General features: G+C 40.4%; 3 protein-coding genes across 3 annotated transcripts; 2 read left to right on the top strand and 1 right to left on the bottom strand.

Moving 5' to 3' along the window:
* Nucleotides 1-7: 7 nt before the first annotated feature.
* Nucleotides 8-6,240, bottom strand: LOC129793242 (RNA polymerase-associated protein CTR9 homolog). The gene is made up of 4 exons (XM_055833073.1): nt 5,926-6,240; nt 5,762-5,860; nt 3,455-5,682; nt 8-1,255 (listed from the first exon to the last, which is right to left on the bottom strand). The coding sequence occupies exons 1-4, from the start codon at nt 5,965-5,967 to the stop codon at nt 124-126; spliced, it is 3,501 nt and encodes a 1,166-aa protein (XP_055689048.1). The 5' UTR covers nt 5,968-6,240; the 3' UTR covers nt 8-123.
* Nucleotides 6,241-7,482: 1,242 nt separating this feature from the next.
* LOC129793231 (6-phosphogluconate dehydrogenase, decarboxylating) lies at nt 7,483-11,672 on the top strand. The gene is made up of 3 exons (XM_055833062.1): nt 7,483-7,761; nt 7,834-8,057; nt 10,293-11,672. Exons 1-3 carry the CDS (start codon nt 7,754-7,756, stop codon nt 11,504-11,506), a joined length of 1,446 nt encoding a protein of 481 aa, XP_055689037.1. The 5' UTR covers nt 7,483-7,753; the 3' UTR covers nt 11,507-11,672.
* Nucleotides 11,673-12,360: 688 nt separating this feature from the next.
* Nucleotides 12,361-12,979, top strand: LOC129793222 (LYR motif-containing protein 4). The gene is made up of 3 exons (XM_055833051.1): nt 12,361-12,546; nt 12,620-12,740; nt 12,806-12,979. The coding sequence occupies exons 1-3, from the start codon at nt 12,467-12,469 to the stop codon at nt 12,854-12,856; spliced, it is 252 nt and encodes an 83-aa protein (XP_055689026.1). The 5' UTR covers nt 12,361-12,466; the 3' UTR covers nt 12,857-12,979.
* The last annotated feature ends 185 nt before the right edge of the window (nt 12,980-13,164 follow it).

Below are 13,164 nucleotides of genomic sequence, written 5' to 3'. Positions count from 1 at the left end.
AAAACGATTTTTTCTTTGCATTTTTCATGATTTTTATTCATTTTTTCAATCAAAGATAAAATTTTCCTTTTATGAACAAATTCCAGCTCACCAGGGTCTATGTAAATTACCAACATAGCACCCTTAGGCGGCTCCTTCATCTCCAGAACCCGACCGGGAGCCACTTCGGCTGCGAGAGCCCGATTTGGAGCGACTCCGGGAACCCGAACGACTGCGGGAGCCTGATTTGGAGCGACTACGAGATCTTGAGCGACTCCCGGATGCCGATCGTGATCCTGACCTCGACCTAGAGCCACTCTTTGAGCGTGAGCGGGATTTCTCTGACCCGGAGCGTGATCCACTTCGTGATCTTCGGGATCCCTTCGATGATGCCCTACTGCGGGATCGGCTGCGTGAGACACTCCGTGAAGCACTCCCGGAGCGTGAGCCACTGCGTGAACGTGACCCGGATCGTGAACGACTGGATGCCTTGGAGGAACGCCGAGATGCCCCACTGGATCGTGATCCTGAGCGTGATTTTCGACTCCCCGAACGATCACTTCCCGATGAGATGCGTCTCCCACGTCGAGCAGGACTACGGCTCCTGCTGCGCTTCTCATTGGTGTCACTATCGGACTCACTCGTCGATATTGTAGCCTTGGACACAATCCTGCTCTTCTGTTTCGACGATAACCTATCAGTTTGACCCTTCTTCGCCTTCGCTTCAGCCTTCTTGTTCCTCTTCGATCTCGGAGCATCACTTTCCGAACCCGAACCACCCTTCCGGTGTCCCTTCTCACGGCGCTTCCTCGCGCCACCCCCTTTATCCCTCTTCCGCTTCCTCTGAGTCGACGGGCCATCCTGTCCAGCACCCTCAGGACGTCCTGATGGTGAATCACTGCCACCTGAATCGGAAATGTAGTCATCCCGTCGTCCACGTCCGCTCTTCTTCTTCGGCTCCGACATACTCTCCATGAACATGAGGGCATTCTTGGTCTTCTCCTTGTACTCCTGCCTCTTAATCAGCATCTCCTCCTTATTCTTATGCCGCATCTCCTCCATCCTCCGGCGTTCCTCCTCCTGGCGCATCTTGAAGGCATTCCTCTCCTCCTCCTGCTTCTGCTTCAGCGAACGCTCCTCCTCGTCAATTCGTCGTGCCCGCGAGACGTGGTACTGCGCCTGCGACAGTAAATCCTGACACTGCCCAGCTTCAGCAGCTGCAAATGCCACGTTGTACCTCGTTTTGTCTCCATGGACAGATAAATAGGTGAAATACCTACAGAGAAGAAAAAACAGAGAAAAATTGGAATTTTAATGAATTATACAATGAAAAACGTAAAAATTAAGGCAAACCCCTATGGCATATTGTGGGATTACTTTTGTGGTGAATCATTGATGTTTATTCATTGCTTTAAGTTTATTTTATTTTTTTTTCACAAAGTTTTTGTGTTTTTGGGAATTGAAAGTCGTCAGATTGGGTTAAAAAATTTTAAAAGCAAAATTAGCATAAATATTAAAATAGAAAAAAATATAAATTTTGTGCCCAAAAAATTTCGGCTGCAGTTAAACCTAAAAATACGGACTGTTTGGATTCACTTGTGGTATAAAACAAAAACATTTTAATGGCTCTAGTTATGATTGAAAATTTTATTAGGTAAGAAAGAAATGAGCGAAATGAGACATAATAGAAAGCGCTTAAGCGTTTAACCTATAATCCCCATACATTTTACTTCTTTTAAACGTACACTAAAAACGGAAAGCTCTTGCTTATAAATGATTTAATAGGGCTGTTTAATCATTTTTAGGTCTGTTTTAGGAATATTTGAAGCTCAAAAAAGAAATTTCGTATTTTTTTTTTTTTAATTCTATGTTTCAAATGTTCAACAAATGACATTTTATTTCCAAAATACTAAAAAATTTTACATCTCTCCACAATTGATGTTCCGGAATTAATTATTGTAACTTACGAGAAACAAAAATCACCCAAAAACGTGATGAAAAAAAAGTTTAAACAATGACCTCTCTTTTACAATTGTTTCTTCATTATTGAATTTAGAACATGAATAAACAGAAAGCTAAAATTTTATATATTTTTTCTATTGAAAGACAAATAAAATTGTATTTGAATTAAGAAAGACTAAATGAATGAATCAAAAAGTTTATTGTAAACTGGCCTAAAGCCTAATAGAATAAAGAAAGAAAACTTCTAAATAAGCAAATTCCGGAAAAAGCTAGAATTTGAAAAAAAAAAGTAACATTCGGACATAATTGGGCAAAAAACTAGTCCAGATAATTGAAAAATTCATTAAAAATGACCAATCTTGCTTATTCCGTACCTATTATGATAACCGCAAAAGGGTTATTACGCAGGGGCATGGAATACTTCGATCGATTCAGAACATTTAAAGTGATTAACCTACAAAATTCCACTCCCATTCAAAAATTGAATTAATTGCCTTTCGATTAATCCCTATTTCAATACCGGGATCGACCTAATGTACGAAAAGTAAAAAAAAATCGCGAATCGGTAAAATATCGGAACTATCAAAAAATTTTCCATATATTAAGTTTGTGAGAGGAGGACAACCTCCCCAATGCGAAATCTGCAGCGACGTCCTGGACGTCATGCACCTCCTTAACGTGTGCAGAAAATACTCCGACCACAGAAGCAGAATCCTTGGCAATTTTGATTACATAAAATGTCTAAAAGAGCCTGACTATCATATAAAAATAATCAAACTCATAGATGTCATGGGGCTCTCCGCTGAAATCTGAGTAGGGAAATTCCAGGGTGCACTCCGACAGGTTGACTGGGTGCACACCTGGACCCGCCTTTCCCAATTACACTCAAATATTTTCTTTTTATTTTCAAATTAATTTTCATTCATAAATTTCACCCACATTATCCTCACTCACAACTTTCCATACACATCCTCCAATCAAAACCTTGCAGCCACAAACTCTCAAATGCCACACAAACCGTTTTTCGCACCAAGACATTCACGAAAAAACTAAGGCGATATGAATAAAGCCTTTATAGTAGTAGTAGTAGTAGTAGTATTAAGTTTGTCAAACTGTAAATTTGCCTCACGAAGTTACATGTATTTATAAAGGACGTGACATCCACTTGATATTACGTGAAATTAAGGTAATTTACCCATATTTTGAGATTTTTTTTTTTATTTTCAATAAATCTAACGTCAAAATTGACTAAAAAAGTCAATTTTCAACCAAAATTTTCATATTTCGTATAAAAAAATCTAAACCTTTCTTTTAAATTATTTCATTTGATTTTTATGGAAGTAAAAATGTCGTTTTCATGCTCTCAAAGTAATCAAGTGGTCAAAGGGTTAAATATGAAAAAAATGTTCAATTTCACGTTAAAATAAATTTTAGATCGATTGCAATATCAGCAACAATTAAGAACACAGTGCGAGCAAAAAAATCAAAAATGATAAAAAAAAATAAAACTTACTTGTGCGCCAACCCGAGTTCGTGGACAGCCTGGAGGACGACAGCCAGTGTGGACTTCTCATCGCGCAGGATAAACATGGCGAGTCTCTGGAGGACCATGGCGATGTTGAAGAGCAACACTGTGTCCTGCGGAGCCACCCTGCGTGCCCTTAGAAGGGTCAATTTGGCCTCTCGCAGCTTCCCGGCACGGAAGTAGGCGCGTGCGAGGTACTGCAGCACCTCCACATTGTGATGCCGATAGAACTTCTTCAGGCAATTCTCGTACATCTGAATGGCACTGATGTACTGCTTCTGCTCCACGTAGATGTGGGCAATGTTGAGCCAGACATCCGAGAACTCCGCCGTTGCCTCCCGGACTTGCGCGAAGATGTCTCGCGCCTCAATGATGCACCCCTTGTGCGCCAGGACGGCCCCAATGCCATTAGCTGCCCAGATATTCCGCGGATCATTCCGGAGGACTTGCTTGTACATTGACAGCGCCTTCTCCTGGTGCTTCTTCTCCTTGTCCTTGTCCTTGATTGGCTGATGGAGGCTCTGCAGCCAGAAGTTCCCCATGGCAATGAGGGAGTAGGCGTCTGTTGCCGTGGCGGGATTCTTGAGGATTGTCTCAAAGTTCTGCTGCCCCAGTGTCCACTGCATCTTGGCCAGGTGAAGGTTCCCAAGGAGGGAGCGTGTATCGGGATTCCCCGTGTTGATTTTCAGGGCATCCTTGAAGAAATCCGACGCCACGAAGATGAGCCCCTTGTCCCGTGCCATGCATCCCAATCTCAGGTAGCAATCAATGTAATTCGGGTGCTCCTTGAGGATGTCCTTGTACAGCTTGTCTGCCTTGTCGAAGCAACACATTGCCTCGTACAGACGCGCCAGGTTGTACGTCATTGTGACGGAAATTGAATGGTAGTACTGTGGATCCTCCTGAGCTTCAATCTTTGTCCTTTCGAGCGCTCCTTCGAGCTTCTGCAGAGCTGCATCGAGATTATTGAGTCGGTAATGCAGGGCGCCGACATTATTGAGGATTTCCGGAGGAATCTCAGCTTTAACCTTCTCCGTGAGAATATTCGTTGCCGTGCGGTAGGCATTGAGTGAAGCCTGAGGGTCATTTTGCTCCAGAATCTGCGCCAATTCAATCCACGCCTCAACATCATCCGGAAATTGTTCCGTTACCTTCTTCAGGTGCTGCTTGGCGATATCCCTCTTCGACTGAGACGTGGAATTGGCATAGAGAGAGCCGAGAATCTTCATTGTCTCATAATTCCCGGGCTGAATCTTCAGCACCTTCTCGAAGCACTGAGCTGCATTCTCCGTATCCCCACGATAGATGTACATCTGCCCTAGGCCAAAGTGCGGCAGGACAAAGTTTGACGGAGCGTACTGAGTGGATTGATAGTAGTACTGGAAGGCCTGATCGTAGTCCCGTTGCACGTGGAAGGCTCGTGCGAGTTGGTAGCAACTCTCGGCGCGCATTGCTTCGTTCTCAGTGTCGTGGAAGGCATGCAGGGCCAAGTGCTGGACTTTCTGGTAGTCCTTCTTGAAGAAGAAATGATTGGCCAGGTGATTGAGTACCATGGGGTTCTTTGAGTCAATTGTGTAGGCTTTCGAGAGCATCTGGACACCCTGACGATTGGATTCGGGTTCGTGGAGGTTCAATTTGAGAATGGCTAAGCCCACAAGAGCCCCCACACACTGTGGATCGAGGCTCAGGGCACGCTGAAAGGCCAATTTCGCCTTTTCAAAGTTGTTCATCTTGAGGAAACAATGCCCAAGCCCCAGGCGAACAGCTGCTGGACAATTTGGATTCGTTCTCAAGGCTTTCTTGTAGAATGCCAGAGCGCCACGATAGTCCTTCTTATTGAACGCAATGCACGCCTTCCCCAGCAACGAAGGGATGTTTGATTGAGACTGATTCAGGACGAAATTGAATTGATTCTCAGCCTGTTCCATCTTATCACCCTCAAGGAGGCAAAAATAAGCCCTTCCGAGCAAATGATTCTGATCATACATGATAATCTTATCAGCTGTTGTGTAGAGATGCGTTGCCTTCATGAAGAGCTCCCTCTTCTTATCCTTGGCCTTTTCCCGGTTCGCCTCTTGGACGTAGTAAGCTGCCAGCATGTCGTAGGCACGCATTTGATCCTTCTCAAAGTCACGATAGTCAATATTTGCCTCCACGCGGGCTGTCTCCAGGATCTTAATGAAGTCATCTGTCTTGTTCAATTTGTAGTACGCAAGCTGCAAGAAAGCAAAGAAAAAAAAACATTTAAAAGAAAATTCGTCAGGAAGCTCCTTCCGGAAGTCCACAAAAACTCACCGCAACAGTCACCCAGGTATTTAGTTGTGATCTCTCCTGTTTGAGAATCCCCAAAACTTCCTCACAATCCGGGAGTTGTTCAGGATACAGCTCAATTACCTAAAATAAGAAAACATTTGCAAAATCTCCCGGAAAATGCTGAAAAAGCCCGATTTTTCCCTCACCTCATCGGTATCCCGAAGAGGGATTTCAATTGGCGCTGCCATTTCCGTATTTTCCACTTTCCCTTCGCACCTTTTCACTTTCCTATCAATTGGATTTCACAATGAAAGAAACTTTTCACACTTTCGCAATGAAATTAGAACGCAAAATGAAGAAAATTTGTTGTTTTGGCAGAAAAACACGCCAATTCCGCAGGATTTCTTATTCACCACTCTGCTTTGACAGTGACAGTCCCACAGGTGGGGAGAATGTGGGACAATGTTTCCACACATGCATTTTTATTAATTTTCCTCATTTTTCATGCCAATTGACGGGGAATACTTCCAGAAAGCTGAAAAAAAAAATACATCCGGTCAGGAAAATCCCAAGAAAATTCAAGAAAATCCCCAAAAACCGGCTAGACCGTGAAACATTTAATGAAAGAAGAAGAAGAATGAGAACTCGTGGGAACTGTTGGTAACGCATTTTAGGGAAGAATGGGGTAAAAGAGTCTTGAATGTTTTACGAAAAGATTTAAGCTTTGAAAATTTTCAAGTGGCTGTATCTCCGGCTGTGACAAACCGATTTTTAAAAATCAACCAGTTTTGTAAAGGTGCATTTCTCACCTTTCCAAAACTAGTAAATTTTTGAAAATCAATAAACCCGTTATTTATTGGCCGCCATTTTGGTAAACCTAGGCAAAAGTATTTTTTTCACGATTTTACAAATTTTCACTTTGACCCCTTGCATCTCGGCCGCTAGTGTACCGATTTTGATAAATAGATAGTCGTTGGAAAGGTAATTTAATTCCCTTTCCAAATCTGTTAAATTTTTAAAAATCGGTCAAGCGGTTCGGTCGTGACAGCCATTCTAGTGAACCATAGTGAAAAAAAATACACTTGACTATATCTCAGCCTGTGGTTGACCGATTTGAATAAACTTGGATTCAAATGATAGCTAATCATGTCTTCTAACTTAAAAAAAAGTTCATTCAGATCCGTCACGTGGTTATTTTTTAATGTTTTTTTTTTGTGTGATGCCCTTATGTTACAAATAGAGGGTACCCTAACTTCATCCGTTGACCATTTAATTTTTATAACTTACACTTTGCTCAAACATCAGAATTATAAGTAGACATTGGGCCTAATTCAGCGACCAAGAAACCCTTGAAATCTTTGAATTTTGTACTGAAATTTCAAGATTTCAAGCGAATTTCAAGGGTTTCTTGGTCGCTGAATAAGGCCCATTATTATCTATCTTTTAAAAAAATTTTATGTACTCAAATCCCTCAAGGAGTTCTCCGGTTCTTTTGTAATATTATTTTTTGTGGATATTTTCTAACCTAAGATATCTAAGATATTCCACAGAAATTCAGTACTACCTACAATTTTGATTTTCTGTCTCATTCATCCCCATTGAATGTATAATGGTAAAAATGTTAGGTTAGAAATTCGGATAAATATTGAACAAACCAATAATTCTATTTTATAGGAAATTCTTCATTCTACAATACAACTCAGGGGAATCATCAGTAATGATGGCAACCCCTTTATTAACCAAATAAATAAATAAAATACAATACAACTCTTAGACCATTTTGTTCTAATTCACAAACAAATATAATTTTCTTGAACTCTTCCCAAAAATTCTTATGAATCCTTTTATGCCCCACTCTCCCCTACCGAGTTAGTCAGTCATTCCGGCAAGGTCAAGTTGAACTTTTTCTCTCTCCGCGGCATAAAATAATTTAATAATTTTAAAACACTACCACTCAGTGATTTAGTTCAGTGAAGCCATTCCCCGCGCATTGAGCAAACTCTGAATTGCAGCAGTTGGCAGAATTAATAAGAAATGGCTGAGTAAGTTCCACGAAAACGAGAAGATTTCAATGTCCTCGAACTTTTTTGATTAATTTGCTGAATTTTCCACAGGAAAGCAGATATTGCGCTAATTGGACTGGCCGTAATGGGTCAGAATCTCATCCTCAACATGAATGATCATGGCTTCGTCGTGTGCGCCTTCAACAGGACCGTGGACAAGGTGCAGAACTTCCTGAGCAACGAGGCAAAGGGCACAAAGGTCATTGGGGCCACATCATTGCAGGACATGGTGAACAAGCTGAAGAAGCCTCGGAAAGTGATGCTCCTCGTCAAAGGTGAGTCCACTGCGGTATCCAGCTTATCAGTCACGTCCGGTGATATCGCCTATTGGGTTATCTGACTCAGCAATTTGCAATACTTTCGCGATTCTTCTTCTTCTCCTCCTCCGTGTGGGCCCTCACATGACCCCCACATTTGACCGCTACAGAGAGAGGAGAGAGAAAAAGAGCGCGAGAGAGGCATTGAATTAGCTCCACACCTGTAATTTAATGTTTATGCTGAAGGTTGTCACCTTTCGCAAATTGAGATCATGACGGCGTGAAAGTCAAAATCACGGCGTCTCCGGACTGACCATGCTGCTACACATAAAACATTGTCAATGGACTTGCAATCAATGCATTGCCTAATCATTTAATTCAATCAACTAAATCTCTCATGCAAAATGGATTTAGAAACTTATTGTTGATAAGGGCAAAATACTACAAAGTGTTTACGCTAAATGATAAGAAAAAGCTGAGAGAAGCAATGTTAAATGGAATGAGAAGAAGAAACGAAGAGAACGAGAACGGGGGGCTTTTTGTAGTTCGAAGAGATGAATCTGAGAGTTTGATATGGACTGAAATCTTCAAAGATTCAAAGATCTTCAAAGAACAAAGAGAAATCGTTTTAAATGATTTAGGCTGAAATTTATTAAGAAATCCGTCCTAAGGGTTCTTAAACCAGACTAAGACTTCTAAGCTAGGCCTGACTGAATTTTTAAGCAAGTTTTAAAGTTTTTGTTCTCAAAACTCTGATTTTCCTAAACCAGACTTTAGGCTTTTGAGCTACATAGTTTAAGATTATTTTAGGCTGAACTCTAAGTTTCTTATAGCCTGAATTACATGAACAAGGCTTTAGTCCTTTTAAACAATAGACCTAAGTTTTTTAAGGTAGGCCTGAACTTCCCAAGATAGGCTTTAGATTTTTAACTTCAGACCTAAGTTTTTTAGGCTATGACTGAATTTCTTAAATTAGACTTTAGTTTTTTAACAATAGGCCCTATTTTGTGGCTAGGCCTGAATATCTTGGACTAGGCTTCAGTTTTTCAAAAGTATTAGGTTCAAATATTTTAAGTTAGGCTTCAATTACTTGAGTTACGGGGCTATTATACTTAAGCTCCAAGTGCTTAAACAGCAGAACATGTATGTGAGTACAAGAGAGACATCAGTGCTGTTTTTTTCTTTTTTTTCACATATAAAATCTTCAGCATCAAGTACTTAGAGCTTACGTGTGATAACTCCCTTAGATTTTTAGGCTAGGCCTAAGATTTCAAGCAAGAGCTAAGTTTTTTATCCTAGGCCTATATATGTATTCCTAAACCAGACTTTAGGCTTTTAACTTAGGTTAGGGTTTTTATAGCTAAACTTTAATTTTCTTATACCGCTTTAGTCTTTCAAGGTCTAGGTCTAAGCTATTTTGGTTCTTGGCCTAAGTTTGTTTATGCATTAAGGCAAAATTTTTTAAGCTTTTAAGATATAATGCTCCTTTGGATGATTTTTACGAATTTAAATGTTTAAAAACGGTCAGATCCATACTTTGATCGACTTTGGGTGTCCAAATTGGTTAAATCATTAAAATTGAATTCAAGCTGAAATGCATTCAGCCATGATTCAGTGTGATCTTCAATTCAGGTTTTAAGAAATTTAAGCCTGTTTTCAAAAACTGACTAAGCCGAACTTAGAAAGTGAACTTCATCCTTATGTTGCAGTTTCATTGCAATATCGGCTAACCGAATTGAACTAGAAGTAGATGATTAAGAAAAAACAATTTAATTGTTTTTAAGGATCCTCGTATTTAAACCAATTTGGAACCTTTTGTAAGAGACCTACAAAAATCCTTTGTTTCGTCTTCAAAAGTCTTTAAACAATTGCATACTTGAGAGTCTAAAGAACTAGACAAACCTGTTTCTAAAAACTTCCTTATTCTCTTACAAATTAGGAATTGTCGGAATTGTTAATTCTTCGATTTCTTCTTGCAAAAAATCTCTTCATTTTATCAAGATCCTTTACCTTTTATCTTCAATTTAACGAATTTATCAAAAAGTTCCTTAATATTTTAGTAATTTTTAGTTAAAGATCGTAGCAAAATCTGCTTAATATTTCCATTAAAGAACCCTCAATTATCTTCCAAGTAATTTTCACCAAAATAATTAGAGCCATTTCCACAATTTCCATTCGAAAAATCACAATAAAATTTTCCAAATAAATGAAAGGAAAAGCAAACTAATTTAAAAAAAAAAAAACTTTTTGCAGCTGGAAGTGCTGTGGATGATTTTATTCGGCAGCTAGTACCGCTCCTTTCGCCGGGAGATCTCATTATTGACGGCGGGAATTCGGAGTATCAGGACACAACGAGAAGGTGTGAGGAGTTGGAGAAGCAGGGAATTCTCTATGTGGGCTCTGGTGTTAGTGGTGGTGAGGAGGGTGCACGTCATGGTCCTTCCCTGATGCCTGGAGGTCATGAGAAGGCTTGGCCCCTCATCAAGGACATCTTCCAGGCGATCTGTGCAAAGGCCGAAGGGGAGCCGTGCTGCGATTGGGTTGGCGATGGAGGTGCCGGGCATTTCGTGAAGATGGTCCACAATGGGATTGAGTACGGGGATATGCAGCTCATCTGTGAGGCGTATGACCTCATGAAGGCTCTGGGGATGAGTCAGAAGGAGATGGCGGATGCATTTGAGGAGTGGAATCGTGGTGAATTGGATTCCTTCCTCATTGAGATCACGAGGGATATTCTCAACTTTAAGGATGACAAAGGGTACCTCCTGGAGAGGATTCGTGACACAGCTGGGCAGAAGGGAACGGGCAAGTGGACTGCTGTGGCTGCTCTCAACTACGGTGTCCCCGTGACCCTAATTGGTGAAGCTGTTTTCTCGCGGTGCTTGTCAGCACTGAAGGAGGAGCGTGTTCATGCGAGTCATCACCTCAAGGGACCCGCAGTGGCTGCCACGACTGCGGATCGTGCGGAATTCCTCAAGCACATCAAGAATGCCCTCTACTGCTCAAAGATCGTCTCCTACACACAGGGATTCATGCTGATGCGTGAGGCAGCGCGCGAGTTCAAATGGCGCCTCAATTACGGTGGGATTGCCCTCATGTGGCGCGGTGGATGCATCATCCGGAGTCGCTTCCTGGGCAACATCAAGGAAGCCTTCACGCGCAATTCCAACCTCACGAATCTCCTCCTCGATGACTTCTTCCGCAAGGAAGTTACACGCTGCCAGGACTCATGGCGTCAAGTTGTGAGTAAAGCTGTCCTCTGGGGTGTCCCCGTGCCCGCTCTCTCTGCAGCTCTCGCCTTCTACGATGGCTACAGATCGGAGAGATTGCCGGCAAATCTCCTTCAAGCGCAGAGGGACTACTTCGGTGCCCACACGTATGAACTTCTGGGGCAGGAAGGGAAGTTTCATCATACAAATTGGACCGGAACAGGGGGAAATGTCTCAGCTAGCACCTATCAGGCATAAAATGCCGTCATTTTCTTTTCTGGGGAGTCTTTGGAACCATGGGGACACACTAACTCATTCCAGCGAATCTTTGTGATAACCATTGGCTATATTTTTGTATGATCTTTCCTCCCAGTGTGGATGCTTTTATGGGGACAATAAAGGTTTTCAGAATTTTTTTCAATAATTTTGACCGTTATTTTTCTTGGGTTTTTGAAATTGGGAGGGATGTTTTCACCTCCGGGAAAGTTTGTTGAAATTGTTTGTCGCAGAAAATCTGGAAAATCTCATGTTATTACGGTAAGTATTGCTATTTAATTACATTTAATTGATAGAATATTAAGTTTATTATGTTCTGTAGCAGGAAAATCTGTAGAAAAGTAGGAAAGAACGAGGAAAAGAAAATCATTCAAAAAGTTTTTGTAAAATTTCCTGGAAGCGATTTTTTCCAAAGGAGAAAGCATAATTTAGCTATTTAACACAGCATACAGGTAAATTAGCAAAGAAATCATCAATTAATCAGTGTTTATTGTGCAAAATCAATCATTTTATTGATTTTATTACAAAATTCTTTTCATTTTGTCCGTTTCAAGGTTAGTTTTGGTTTGAAAAATTTCACCACCCTCGCCAATAATGTGAGGTTATGTCATCGGTTTCAATTTTTCAATGAAAACTTCACATTTTATGAAATATTCATTCAATAGAATTTTATTCCAAAAACCTTTCAATTTTTATAAAATGAATAGAATTTTATTAAATTCTTTGTTAATTTTTAACGAATTTTGATAAACTTTTATTAAAAATATTCAATTCAATCAAATTAAAAAGGTTGAAAGTATTAAAATTTCCCTGTGAAAAATTGAAACTTTCATTTTACCGGCAACCCATTAATCAGGGGCAGAAGAAAATTGTCAAAACAATTCTGCTGGAGAAAAACTATTTCATCATTTTTTGTGTAAAATAAGTGAGAATTCCGTGAAAATGTCTTCAAAAGGCAAAATTCTATCGCTCTACAAGCTAATGCTGCGAGAATCACAGAAATTCACTTCCTACAACTACAGGTAAGCATCAATGAAAGATTCTTCCTTCAAACGACACCTGACTATTTGTTTTCTTTTTCTGTGATTTTGCCAGAGAATATGCTCGAAGGAGGATAAGGGATGGCTTCCGGGACAACAAGGCACTCTCAGATTCACAAACAATAGAGAATCAGATTAAATATGCAAATGATAATCTCCAAATAATTCAACGACAGGTGAGTTGATTGAATTTCAGTCCGGAAGTTTTTTCACGATGATCAGGGAATTTCTTATCTTTCAGGCACTAATTGGTGATCTCTACAAGACAGATAAGTTGGTGATTGAGAAGTAGTTGGTGGAGACGACTGTGTACAGTGAAGCACGATGGGATATTCAGAGACTCAAATCTTTATTAGTGTTGTTGAATTGTAAAAGAAAACTTTGATTCATTACAGCATTTATTTAGTTTAAAAGACGTTTTTCTTTTTAATTTTCCTTGGAGGATTTTCAGGAAAGGCAGCAACAGTCCTTCATAATAATTTTCATTAGTTTTCTTGGAGAGTTTATTATCTTTTATGTCTTCTGAGTAAATATCAGAAAATTACAGTGATGTTTCGCAGTAACAGTGTCTTCAGAACCGTAGTAGGCCCAAGGAAATAA

Source organism: Lutzomyia longipalpis, chromosome 1, assembly GCF_024334085.1.
Source record: "Lutzomyia longipalpis isolate SR_M1_2022 chromosome 1, ASM2433408v1".
Classification (NCBI taxonomy): Eukaryota; Metazoa; Arthropoda; class Insecta; order Diptera; family Psychodidae; genus Lutzomyia; species Lutzomyia longipalpis.
Note: the sequence above shows the minus strand (reverse complement) of the source record. Positions and strands in the feature narration are given on the sequence as shown.

Excerpts from the sequence above, each read along its gene's own strand:
- LOC129793242 (XM_055833073.1), bottom strand. The coding sequence starts at position 5,967 with ATGGCAGCGCCAATTGAAATCCCTCTTCGGGATACCGATGAG. Across the intron at positions 5,861-5,925 it reads CTCTTCGGGATACCGATGAG|GTAATTGAGCTGTATCCTGA; the intron begins GTGAGGGAAAAA and ends TTCTTATTTTAG. Across the intron at positions 1,256-3,454 it reads GAACTCGGGTTGGCGCACAA|GTATTTCACCTATTTATCTG; the intron begins GTAAGTTTTATT and ends TCTTCTCTGTAG.
- LOC129793231 (XM_055833062.1), top strand. Across the intron at positions 8,058-10,292 it reads AGTGATGCTCCTCGTCAAAG|CTGGAAGTGCTGTGGATGAT; the intron begins GTGAGTCCACTG and ends AACTTTTTGCAG.
- LOC129793222 (XM_055833051.1), top strand. The coding sequence starts at position 12,467 with ATGTCTTCAAAAGGCAAAATTCTATCGCTCTACAAGCTAATGCTGCGA. Across the intron at positions 12,547-12,619 it reads TTCACTTCCTACAACTACAG|AGAATATGCTCGAAGGAGGA; the intron begins GTAAGCATCAAT and ends TGATTTTGCCAG. Across the intron at positions 12,741-12,805 it reads TCCAAATAATTCAACGACAG|GCACTAATTGGTGATCTCTA; the intron begins GTGAGTTGATTG and ends CTTATCTTTCAG.